Source organism: Trichechus manatus, unplaced genomic scaffold (genome assembly GCF_000243295.1).
Source record: "Trichechus manatus latirostris isolate Lorelei unplaced genomic scaffold, TriManLat1.0 scaffold00030, whole genome shotgun sequence".
Taxonomy (NCBI): domain Eukaryota; kingdom Metazoa; phylum Chordata; class Mammalia; order Sirenia; family Trichechidae; genus Trichechus; species Trichechus manatus.
The window spans coordinates 16,481,002-16,494,833 of NW_004443966.1; the positions used below are offsets into that span (position 1 = coordinate 16,481,002).

General features: G+C 36.4%; 1 protein-coding gene across 1 annotated transcript in view; it reads right to left on the reverse strand.

Annotated features, from left to right (window-relative positions):
• Positions 1-8,867: 8,867 nt before the first annotated feature.
• THAP10 (THAP domain containing 10) overlaps positions 8,868-13,832 on the reverse strand; it is an 8,518-nt gene continuing 3,553 nt past the window's right edge. The window contains 2 exon segments of the mRNA XM_023729865.1: positions 8,868-9,085; positions 9,164-9,311. Coding sequence (XP_023585633.1) covers positions 8,868-9,085; positions 9,164-9,311 — 366 coding nt within the window.

Consider the following 13,832-nt stretch of genomic DNA (forward strand, 5'->3'; position numbering starts at 1 on the left):
TGTTCTGGCCACATTCTGCCTCTAGCCTCTCCAGCCCCCTCTGTCTGAATCTCCCACTACTCCCTTTTAACAGCCTTCGTCCTTCAGTCTGATACCACTATCCCTTTAACCCACCCACTCTCTGCTCTTTATGCATTCATGCCTATGTTGACTTTTTCTTCTCCAGCAATTCCTTTTTTTTTTTTTAAATAGCATATCTACATCCTGTCTATCTTAAGGAAGGACATTAGAATTTTACCTCTTCCATAAAGCCTACCTTAAAAAGACAACAAAATTTATTTTTTATACTAGTGATTTGGCAATTGGCATGCATTGTCTTTTTCTTTAATCACCTTTTATAGAGGTATAATTCAGGGGTGGATTATCCAATAGGCAAGGCAAGCATGGCGCTTACATTGCTTACCAGATCATCTGTAGTGAATAATTTCACATTTTTTCACCGTATGGCTGGCATCTGTCTCTGTCTCAAGGCTTACTTGTGCTTACTTGCTAATCTGTAGTGAATTATGTTAAGGATGTGGTGAAACCCATGTGAAATTGTTAACTACAGATGATCTGGCAAGCTTACCTTGCCTATTGGATAATCCACCCTGGTTACAACAAAATGCACCATTTTAAGGGTAAGTTCGATGAGTTTTGACAACTACAACTGTATATACCAACGTAAGCATCATTGCATCAACATAAAAAACCTTCCTATCACCCCCTAAAATTTCAGTGTGCCCTTCTGCTGGTAGTGTTTGCCCTGCCCCAGCCCTAGGCTGATTTGTTGTCACTATGAATTAGATTTTCCTTTTCTAGAATTTCACAAGGAGCCTGGGTAATGAAAGTGGTTTATGATTGCAGTTCAAGCTCATCCAGTGGCTCTGCGGAAGAAAGGCCTGGTGAACTGCTTCTTTAAAGATCACAGCCAAGAAAAACCTATGGAGCACTTCTACGCTTCAAAACACAGGGGTGCCAAGAGTTGGGGGCTGACTGGACAGCAGCTAACAACAATGGAATTTCATACAAATGGAAATACAGAGTGAATATGAATTTTTTTCACTCAGCATGTTTTCAAAATTCATCCATGTAGTTTTGTATGTCTGTTCTATTCTATGGCTGAGGGAATTTTATTGTTTGGATATACTACAATTTGCTTATTCATTATCTGTTGATGGATGTTTAGGCTGTTATCAGGTTTTGGTCTTATGAATATTTGTGTAAAAGTCTTTGAATAGACATATATTTTCATATCTTTTGGGCAAATACCTAGGAGTGGAATGGCTGGGTTGAACGATATGGGTTATGTTTACCAAAAAGTTTGCCAAACTTTTCCAAGGTGGTTGTAACATTTTACATTCCCCCAGCAATGAATGAATGTTCCAGTTGCTCTTTATCTCTCCAATACTTGGTTATTCTAAGTCCTTTGCATTTCCGTAGTTTAAATAGTATTGATTTTTTTACTTCATTTCCTTAGCTGTTCATTGCTAGTACATAAAGAGGGCAGTGGTAGAATTTCCACTTTCCTTGTGAGAGACCTGAGTTCAATTCCTGGCCAATGTACAGCATGAGTAGCCACCACCATCTGTCAGTGGAGGCCTGTGTGTTGCTATGATATTGAACAGATTACAGCAGAGCTTCTAGACCAAGACGGGTTAGGAGGAAAGGCCTGGTGATCTACTTCTAACCATCAGCCAGTGAAAACTGCATGGATCACAAAGGTCTGATCCACAACCAGATCATGCTGATGTGCACAGCAGGGAAGCATTTTGTTCCATTGTGCATGGGGTTGCCATGAGTTGGGGGCTGATTCCACTACAGTTAAGAACAACAACAGTACATAAAAATTAGGTTGATTTTTGTATATTGACCATGATAAACTCACTTATTGGTTCTAGTAGCCTTTTTGTATGTTCCTTAGGAGTTTCCATGTATATGATCATGTTCTCTGGAAATACAGTTTTATTTCTTCCTTTTAAACCTGTATGCTTTTACAAAAAAAAAAAGAAAAGTTTATGGAACTGATTGGAATCTTTGGTACAATGTTGAATAGAAGTATTGAAGAGTAGACATCTTTGCTTTGTTCCTGATCTTAGAGATAAAATATTCATCCCTTGTGGAAGCCAGCACAACTTGTACAAGGAAAGATCACGGAAGCTCGATAGACGCATTCAAACTCCCTGAGGGACTGAATTGCTGGGTGGAGGGCTGTGGGGACCATGGTCTAAGGGAACATCTGGCTCAATTGGCATAACACAGTTTATAAAGAAAATGTTCTACATTCTACCTTGGTGAGTAGCGTCTGGGGTCTTAAATCCTGTGAGCAGCCACCTAAGATCCTCTACTGGTCTCACCCCTTAGGAAGCAAGGGAGAATGAAGAAAACAAGATACAAGGGAAAGATCAGTCCAAAGGACTAATGAACCACAACTACCACAGCCTCCACCAGACTGAGTGCAGTACAGCTAGACGGTGCCCGGCTACCACCGTTGGCTGCTCTGACAGGCATCACAACAGAGGGCCCCGGACAGAGCAGGAGAAAACTTAGAACAAAATTCTAACTCACAATAAAGACCAGATTTACTGGCCTGACAGAGACTGGAGAAACCCTGAGAGTATGGCCCCCAGACACCCTTTTAGCTCAGTAAGGAAGTCACTCCCCAGGTTCACCGTTCAGCCAAAGATTAGACAGCCCCATAAAACAAAACAAGACTAATGGGGCACAACAGTTCAGGGACAAGGACCAGAAGGCAGGAGGGGACAGGAAAGCTAGTAATAGGGAACCCAAGGTTGAGAAGGGACAGTGTTGACATGTCGTGGGGTTGTTAACCATTGTCATAAAACAATATGTGTACTAACTATTTAATGAGAAACTATTTGTTCTGTAAACATTCATCTAAAGTACAATAAGAAGAACATTCATCCCTTGACCGTTAAGTATCATATCATTTGTATAAACTTTGTGGGTGCCATTTATCAGGTTGAGAAAGTTCCCTTCTATTCTTAGTTTGCTGAGAGTTTTTATTAAGAATGGATGTTGACTTTTGTCAAATCCTCTTTCTGAATATAATGAGATTACCATATGAGTTTTCTCCTTTATTCTTTTAATGTGGTGGATTACATTGATTTTTGAATATGAAACCAACATTGCATTGCTAGATAAACTATACTTAGACATTATGTATTATTTTTATAATATATTGCAGGATATAATTTGCTGATAGTTTAAGGATAAAGATATATTACATCTATGTTCACAGGGGATTTTAGTTTGCAATTCCTTTTCTTGTAATGTCTTAGTCAAATTTTGGTATCAGGTTAATGCTGATCTCATAAAATAATAGAGAAAGCATTTCTTAGTCCTTTTCTCCTGAAAGACCTTTCTTACATGTTTGATAGAATTTACAAGTGAAGTCATTTGGACCTAGAGTTTTCTTTATGAAAAGGATCATAATTACAAGCACAATTTCTTGAATAAATATAAGGTTATCCAAATTTTACATTTCTTCTTGTGTCAGTTTTGATAACTTGTTTCTTTTCAGTTCTAGAGTTTCCTTTTATTGTGGTAAAGTATATATAACAAAACATTTGCCAATTCAGCAATTTTTAACAATGTATATAATTCAGTGACATTGATTACATCCATCATGTTGTGCAACTATTATCACTATCCTTTTTCCAATTATTTCACCACCATTAACAGAAACTCAGAGCCTCCTAAGCAATAACTTCCCCTTTCCCCCTCTCTCCCATCCCTGTTGTTGTTGTTCGCTGCCTTCGAGTAGGTTCTGACTCACAGCGACCCTACGTACAACAGAATGAAACACTGCCCGGTCCTGTACCATCTAAACAATCATTGCTACATTTGAGCCCATTGTGGCAGCCACTGTGTCAATTCATCTTGTTGAAGGTCTTCTTCTTTTTTGCTGACCTTCCTCTTTACCAAGGATAATGTCCTTTTCCAGTGACTGGTCCTTCCTAATAACATGTCCAAAGTAAGTTGTTATTTTCCCTTAGAATTTTAATTGTTATCTATGAAGAGTTAATCTGATACAAGCTTCTCTAGCATGAACAGAATGGAAACTGCAGTATCTGCTTAATGGGAAAATGTGGAGAGATTTACAATATGAAATAATCACCACCATCTTCCCGGAATATTTTTGCCTGAACAAATTTTATACTCACACACTCATGACACATCTCTCTTCTCTTGCCTAAATTCCAATGGTTTAAATGTGTATCCAATTAAGCTTTTCAAGCACAAGAAATAAACAATGCCAGATAATAAAATCATTTATAAGAATACTTTTAAAATGGAATTTCACTTAGAATTAAATAAAAATTTCTGATTGTGGACTCTAATGCCTTACATGGTCTGACCCTGGATACCACTCCAACCTTATCTGTTACCATTTTCTCCTTGGTTCATTATCTCCACCCACCCTAGCCTTCTTCCCATGGCCATCGAGTCAATGTCGACTCACAGCAACCCTATAGCTTCTTTACTGTTCCTCAAATACCACAGAGCACCAGCTGTTCCTATCTCCTAAAATGCTCTTCCCTCAGATCATTGCACGGTTGCACCTTCTAATCACTCAGGTCTCTGATCATATACCATCTCCTCAGAGAAGTGTTTTCTGATTACCTAATCTAAAGAGCTCCTCAGCAGCCCCTCCCTACTCAATGATGTTCTATCGCCTTTTCCTACTTTATTTTCTTCAAAGCTTTAATCACTATTTGAAATTATTCATCCTTTCCCTGTTTATTGTTTGTCTCCCTGACTAAAATGTAAGCCTCAAGAGGGCAGAATCATTGTGTCTTTGTTTGTCTTGTTCACCAGTAAATCTTCAGTGCCTAGAACAGCTATATAATACAGAGTAATATTTAATAGATACTTACTGAATAAATAAATGAAGCATAATATGGGAAATGTTGACATAAAGCTAACATTTGTTTCCTATTAAACACATATGATAATAAGGTAAATTAAGATAACTAAAAATATCTGTGTAAAAAATAAGCAGTATTGTATAAACTATAAGGTCCTTACATTTAGTTTAAAATCAAGTCAATATTTCATTTTACTCTGGGGCAGTGAAACATTACACAATATATTATAAAATCATGTGAATCAACAAACCAAGTATAACTTCTCAATTAGTAGGCAAAAAAAATTAATAGTTAAAAAAAGTGTGTTGATATGACTGTCAAAGTTGTTTAACATATAGAAATGAGATAAACTCACAGTAGTAAAATTTGGGGATGAAGGGGCATGTAACATCACGGTTTGAATTAGGGAGATAGGCTGTTTTGGAGTTCAAAGGACAATAGTTGCTTATTAATAGCATTTAGCTTCAAAAGATTTATCTGTGTGATGGTTAAGATTGTATGTCAACTTGGCTTGGCCCTAATTCTCAGTGGTTTGTTACGTAATGATGTAATTTGGCAGTTATGTCATGATGTAGTCATTCTTCATGATGTGATCTGATGTAATCAGCCAGTTAGTTGTAACAGGAGTTTCTTTGGGGGTGTGGCCTGCATCCAATATATATATGGACATTCTGGCAAAGCTCACTTGCTTGTTCTGGATCCTGAATCTAGTTCATCATCATCTGACGTCTGGTTCTTGGGACTTGAGCCAGAAGCCTGCCATATTGCCTGCCAACCCTGGGATTCGTCAGCCTCCTCAGCCTGTCAGCCAGCAGCCTGCCATCTGACCTGTTGATTTTGGATTTGTCAGCCTCCGCATCCCATGAGCCAGTGTCTGGCCGTCTGACCTGCCAATCTTGGGTTCATCAGCCCCTGCAGCTTTGTGAATCAGGAGAAGGCTCCAGCCTGATGCTTGACTTATGGACTTGAGACTTGCCAACCTCTACAACTGCATGAGCCATTTCCTTGAGATAAATCTCTCTCTCTCTCTCAAGGATGCTTGTTAAATTGGTTCTCAAGTCTAACTAGTCTTAAAGGTGCTGATGATTCTGCCTCCAGCAGTGAAGAGGATATTGCTAATCCATGGTGTGAGGTGGCAATATTAATACACAAAACATCACCACCAATAGATCAAGTATTAGTGAGAAGTGGGGCTCTGGGTGATCACGTTTGATACTTTTTGACAATTTTGTCAGAATGAGAAGTATAGGGTAGCTGGTTGGTTGGTCCTCCTTTCTCTAGAAAAAGTGATGAAAGAAAGGTATGAGCTCAGGGCTTCAGAGTCACAGGTCAAGTGCCATATGAAAGACCTCAAAGTTGCCACTTGTGCCCTGAAAGAAAGCCTTATCTCTTGTAGTAACAGAGCTGATATTGCTGAAAACCAATCCCACGGTCTTAACGTAAGAGTGGCTGAATTTCAATGTCAACTGAACTCCCAACCTTGAATGGTGTCTGAAGTTAAAGTGAGGGCATTGATTGGGAAGAAATGGGATCCTGAAACTTGGAATAGGGACATATGGGCAGAAAATCAGGAAGCTGGGGCCACTGAGCCCCTAAATTCCACTGAACCACTCCTGCCAACAGAACTAGCCCTCTTACTCCCATCTGAAGAGATTACTCCATCGTTGTCTGCTAAGCCACCCTCCTCAGTAAAACTGTTATCCCCTCCAACCCCATCTGATGAGACAAACCCAGCTGTGTCTGAAGAGCCTTTGAGTCATCCCCTGGGGCATTGCCTGGGGTAGGTGGCTTACAAGACATTGCTGAATGTTTCCAGAACCTGCTCCCACCACCTATTTTTGTTTCTAAACCTATAAGTAGACTTAAGACCCAGTGAGCCCCAAAAGGTGAAGTACAAAGTATAACCCTGGAGGAGGTCTGCTACACTCTAAAAGAACTGCTCGACTTTTCTAATATGTACAAACAGAAACTTGGGGAATATGTGTGGGAATGGCTATTAATGATATGGGATAATGGTACAAAGAACATATACTAGGATCACTCTGAGTTTATTGATATGGGTCCACTAAGCACAGATTCCTCATTCAGTGTTCATCAGCTCCTGCAGCTACGTGAGTCAGGAGAAACCTCCAACACATGGACTTGGGATTTGCCAGCTTTTACAACCGTGTGAGCCATTTCCTTGAGATAAATCTCTCTGTCTGTCTCTCTGTCTATATAGGCTTTACTGGTTTTGCTTCTCTAAGGAACCCAGCCTAAGACACTGGTTAATTGTAAAAAATACTTTCTTAAAACACAAAACAGGCAACTCAAATTCAAGTCAAAGCAGTAATAATGATAATAATAACGCTATGTGCTTAGTAATCATTTTTGAGGCTTGCATTAATAGACTTTATGTTTATTATTCTTTTTATTAAAATTACACTATTTAAATTAAGTCAGACGTGAAATTAGCTTTGGAAAAAAATCACTTTGGTGTATTATTTAAGCCTTTCAAGATAAAACACATGCAAGTTCTCCCAATTGTGCAGAACTAAGAAGACATATGAGGTGTAAAATGGACATTTATTTTTATTATTTTCAATAGATGATCAGTGTTATAGTAAGTTTCTCAGAAATCATTTTAACAAATCCCTTCATGGCACAAAACTGCCATAGAAATTTTCCTAGTGAATGGCAGATGGGGTAGCTAAGTTTCACATGCTTGTTTTCCAAATGTAAAATTCAGTAGAGTGATGTTGACAGAGGAAAAATTGATTCCTGAAATGTGGATATGTTAGAAATGTAATACTTTTTTTTTTTTGGCATGATGTTAATAATTCTCACCTAAATTAATCAAGCCAAATTAATTGCTACAGTAGGAACGAATGCAAATAAATTTCATTAACAAAATAATTTAAATAGATGAAACTTTACTTCTATTTCAATTGATTCTCTTGTAAAATTTTCTGTAAGAGCCATAGCTTCACCAGAAATGTTCAAAGGGACTGATCCACAGATCTAACTACAAAGGAACTACAAAGGAACAAACTAATAAATAAATAACATAGAAAATAAATAATACCCTGGCTTCACACCTAAATCATTTAACAGTATTAGAGTTGGATGTGCCTATTTTATTGCTCTTTACCTTCAAATTATTTAGAAGAACAGAGACATTCTAACTAGTGACTGTCAAATAAGCCCACTGTTGCTTCTGAACTAAGCTTAAATTAAAAATAAACAAAAATTCCCACTCATGGTGACCCCATGAACTCCTTAATCTTGATTTCGAAATGTTGCCGCTGTTATGGTTTTTGTTTTGTAACCTGATTTCCACCAAAAGGATAAAAATAAAGAAAGGTGACCCTGGGTGCTATGTTAACCCAGAACTAAAACCATTCCTGAAGACCATTCTTCAGACAAAGATTAGACTGGACTGTAAAACATAAAATAATACTCATGAAGAGTGTGCTTCTTAGTTCAAGCAGATACACAAGACCAAAGGGGTGGCTCCTGTCCGGAGGCAGAATGAGAAAGCAGAAAGGGGCAGGAGCTTGTTGGATGGACTTGGGAAGCCCAGGGTGGAAAGGGGGAGTGTGCTGTCACATTGTACGGACTGCAACTAGTGTCACATGACAATATGTGTATAAAATTTTGTATGAGAGATTAACTTGAGCTGTCAATCTCAATTTTCACCTAAAGTACAATTTAAAACAAAAACAAACAAAAGAAACATTTGAAAACACTAATAATTTGCAGGACAATGTTAATTGTTTATGTTAAATAAAGATATATTAAAAAAAAAAAAAGAAAGGCGAAAATGGAGGGTGGGGAAGTTTTAAGGTAGGATTATCTCCATTATCTCTGCAGGCAGGCAAATTTTTCCCTTAAACAAACTTTCCTGATATGCAACTGTCAGATTATGTTGAAGTAAAAGATTTACAAGAGCAAAGAGATAATTATGTGAATAAATATTTGGAAGTCTATAGGACGTCAAAGCATTTGACGTTGTTTTTAATACGTCTCGTCTTTTACCTGCATAGCTACATAAGACAAATCACTCTGTTCACTCTTGCTATCCCAGTCTGTATCTGTTTCTGAATCAGTGGACTAAATGTCACAGAGGGAGAAAGCTCTAGACCACAATTCTGTCTGACTAGTTGCGTTACACAGACATTTTCTGAACATTTTCACTTAGGCTTGAATACCCGAAAGAAAATAAACACAGGTACCTGTGAGTTAGACCTCGCCTTTCATCTTTCCTATAAGAAAAGATCAATTTATCAATCAACTCAAGAGTCAAAACATACCCACACTACAGTGAGGGGGCCTTTTCAAAGAAATTTGTGTACTTTAATGCACTGGGCCTTCTTCACAGGGAGTAGGTACTGAAGTGACATCATTAGATCGATTATCAGCACTGACTTGCCTTTGTATAGCTTCATTTTTACATACAATCTGAAAATATAAATATGAGAAGAATTATATCAAAGGCAAGTCTACCTTGTATGGTTTATATTCTAAAAATTAAAAGTAGTAAAAGAGTATAGCTAATATTCTTCAAGGTCACATATTAGTAAGGTTGGAATTTGAACCCAGGCAAGTTGGCTCCATAGTCAAAGCTCTAACACACTCTGCTATACTGTTCTTTATACTTCTACCTCATAAATTGCTAAGTGTTCTGGTTAAGTAGAAGTCTATAAGCTGATTTACTTGCTAACAACTCATTTTTTCCCCTTAAATCAACAGCTGGAAGGGAGAATACTAGTATTAAATTACTGGATGTCATAGCAGTAGCATTATTATAGAAAACCTCATCATCAGTCCTTTATACCTTAGAGAGAAACATTTGATTAAGATAATATGATTGGCTTTAGAACTTTCCTGAGAAGAGTTACATTGTGAAATGGAAATTTTGATATGTGGGTGAAGTTACAAGGTAGAAGCAAGAAGTGGATACTTAGAAGATAACATAAGGCTGAGTACCTAGAAGGTATGTGGAAGAGGCTAAGACAATATATCAGAAAAGGCAAGAGGGACTGGGGAAAGAGAAAATAGGAAGTGATAGAGAAATGAAAACAAAGTTAAACTACTTTTCAATTTTGCCTATGGCCTTGATAGTAGCAATGCCTTCAGCCCACTGAAAAATATTTTAGAAGACCTATTTTGGTTGTTGTACCATCAGCTATTAATATCCAAGTTAAATAAACTTTGTAAAGAAACTTTTGTGAAGGGTCCCTTTGTAATATGATTAATTACACTGACAATTACTGAGGTTTTAAATAAAAATTTAAAGGGCTTATCTTCATTGTTTCCAAAATTATGACCAATTTTCATTGGCTACAACTACTTCTAAGCCAAGTATTATACAAGTCTATAATAAATACATGTTTCTTTACAAAATAGATAAATGCCCGATAAAATGGAGTTTTAGGAATTAAATCAGGCTTTTAAAAATAACTTTTGTTCTCTTTATAACAATAATATTTTTTATCACTGAGAAAAATTGGCACCACACAGAGAAGCAAAAACAAACTAAAAATTAGCCATAGTCTCACCACGTAGAGCTAACAACTTCATATTTTGATGTATATTTTTGTCTTTTTCTATGTATTTTTTTTAAAAAATAGATCATACAATGTTTTATAACCTAGTTTTCCCCATTAATATGTCATGAATGTTTCTTTGTCATTAAATATTCTACATCATCATTTTCATGGTGGCATAGTCATAAAGTCTATTGTGGAGATGTATCATAATCTATTAAGACAATCAGTATTATCAGATATCTTGGTACATGAACTTTTGTGTACTTATCTGATTACCTCTTCATATTAAAAAGTTCAAGGCAGAATTTTCAGGTATGTATGAGATGTTTCAAAAGAAAAGATGCAGAATGAGGCAGAGAGCTATAAAAGGATGGAAAATATAGAAGCGATCTTAAGAGATATAGAGGATAAAATTAAAAAGTCTAAGATATGATAGTAATTGTAGTCCCAGAAGGAGGGGGGAAAATGAGGCAGAAGCAAGATTTAAATAATAGATGAAAATTTACCAAAATGGAAAAAAGGCATCAAGACATGGTTTTGCAAAAGTACTATAAACGTTTGTATTTATCAAAATAAAAACAAAGTAAATTGTATCCATGTACATCATTTTAAAACTTCTGAAAAGCAAAGAGAAAAACTTAAGAGTAGCCAGAGGAAAAAAAGATACATTCTCTTCAAAGAGGAAAACGTAAGAAAGAATAATGCCTGAACTCTTAAGGATACAGAAAAATTGAAAGTAAAAGGATGGAAAAAGTTGTAACATGCAAACACTAACTTAAAGGAAGCTGGTATAACCTAAAGAAAGCTAGTATTAGTGCTATATATCTATATTTTTGAAGCTGATAAAATTGTTAGAATTAGAAGAATAAATATGCAAATTAGAAATCACAGTGAAAAATTTCAAGACATCTCTCACAGTAACAGAATAAGTAAGCAAAAAATCCATATGGATGTAGAAAATTTAAACAACATGAAAAATTAATCTAATAGAAATATACAGAATACTGTACCCAATTCAGAATGCACATTCATTCCACAACACCTTCTATTTGCCACACTGTACTGGAGGTTCTAGCCAGTGCAACTGGAAGAATAAGAAATAAAAGCATGGATATCAAAAAGTATTTGCAGATAATATTTTTGTACACATACAGCATCCAAAAGAATCTAAAAATTACTGGAATTAAGGAGCTTAATAAGGTTGTTGGATATAAGGTCAACAAAAATCAATTTACTTACATATATGTATAGAAAATAAAATTTAAAACAATACCATTTATGATAGCAAAATCAAATAGCTAGGATTAAATCTAATGAAAGATGTATAAGACCTCTACACAAAAAGCCATAACATATTTTTAAGAGAAATTAAAAAACCCAAATAAAAGGAGGACTATACCATGTTCATGAATTGGAAGAATCATTATCATCAATATGCCATTTCTCCCCACATTCATCTATAAATGCAATACCATCTAAAATCAAAATCCTGGTAAGGAAATTGTAGAAAGTGACAAACTGATTCTAGAATGTATACGGAAATTTAAAGGGTCAAAAATAGCCAACACATCTATGCAGATGAACAAGATAGGAGGAGTTAATCTATTGGATATTAATTCTTAATATAAGCTACAGTAATTATGACACTGGCAATGGTGCAAGGATAGGCAAACAGAAAATGGAACATAATAAAAAATGTGGAAACAGACCTATGTATATACGGGCACTCGATTTTTGACAAAGTTGATACTGCAGGGCAATGAGGAAATGCTAATCTTTTCAATAAAAGATGATGAATCAAAGATGATGAATCAATAAAGAATTTCTATATGGGGGAAAAATAAAACTTGATCCCTATTACATACCATACCCAAAAATAAATGCCAAATGGGCTGTTGATTTGAATGTGAAAAGTAAAAACAATAAAGTTTCTAGAAAATAACACTATAGAAGGATTTAAGCATTAAGCATAAGGAAAAAGACTGGTAACATGGACAGCATTAAAATCAAGAACTCCAATACATTAAAAGACAGCATGAAGAGTGAAGAGGCCAAGCCACACTGGGAGAAGATATTTAAAACATAGTTAACTGACAAAAGACTTGAAGCCAGAATTTATTACGAACACTAACAGAAAAATGGGGTAGATTTAAACAGGCATGTCACCAAAGAGGCTACCAAATGTCCCATAAACGTTTGAAAAGATGTTTCCTTACTAACCAGGAAAATGCAAAGTAAAACTACCGCTACACACCCTGCAGGACTCAAAAGTGAAAGACTTACAATTCCAAGTGTTGGCAAGAATGTGGAACAATGTAAATTTTCATATGCTGCTGGTAGAGTGTAAATTGTAAAACTATTTTGAAAACTATTCAGCTTATCTACAAACGTTTAATATATGCCCACCTAAATCCCAGCAATTCTAGGTATATGCTGTCAGAAATGTGTGCACATGTGAACCAAAAGGCATATACAAGAATGTTTATAGCAGCAGTACTTATAATAGTCTCCAAAAGTTAACAACCCAAATGTTGAACGTAGAACCCACCCACTACTGTCAAGTGAATTCCAACTCACAGCAACCCTACAGGACAGAGTAGAACTCCCCATAGGGTTTCCAAGACTGTAATCTTTACAGAAGCAGACTGCCACATCTTTTTCCCATAGAGCGGTTGGTGGGTTCAAACCGCTGACCTTTTGGTTAGGGGCCGAGCGCTTTAACCACTGCACTACCAGGGCTCCTTGAACTTGGAACAGATGAACAAATTTGGTATAGTCATACAGTGCAATACTATATAATAATGAAAACAAACTACGCTATATGCAACAATATTGATGAATCTCACAAATACAGTGTTGAACGAGAGAAGCCAAACGCGTAAGAATGGCTATAGTGTGATTCCACTTATATGAAGTTAAAAAAAAAAAAAAAGCTAACTTGATTACCTTTGAGGTGGGGGGAGGAGCTGGGGATTGGGCTGATACAGGGGTTCCTGATGAGCCAGTAATGTTCTATTTTTTTTTATCTGGTGGTGGTTACACAAGTATGCTCATTTTGTGATAATTTAATGAACTGTCTACTTAAGGTTTGTGGACTTTTCTGTATATTGCTTTACTTCAATTAAACAGTTAAAAGAAATAGTTGGATAAAACACACACACACATAAAACCAAGGGTACAAAATTAACAGTTAAGGAAAAATAATAGTCACAGCTGCATGAAGCAAAATATTTGACAGTATACAACCCTGCTTAGAGTCCCCCTTCCTTTCTTGGAGGTGGCCCCTAATCTCTTCTCAAGCTCCCTAAAGACAGTGTCATGGATTGAATTGTGCCCCCCCAAAATATCTGTCAACTTGACTAGGTCATGATTCCCAGTATTGTATATGATTGTGTAATCTGATGTGATTTCCTTATGTGTTGTAAACTCT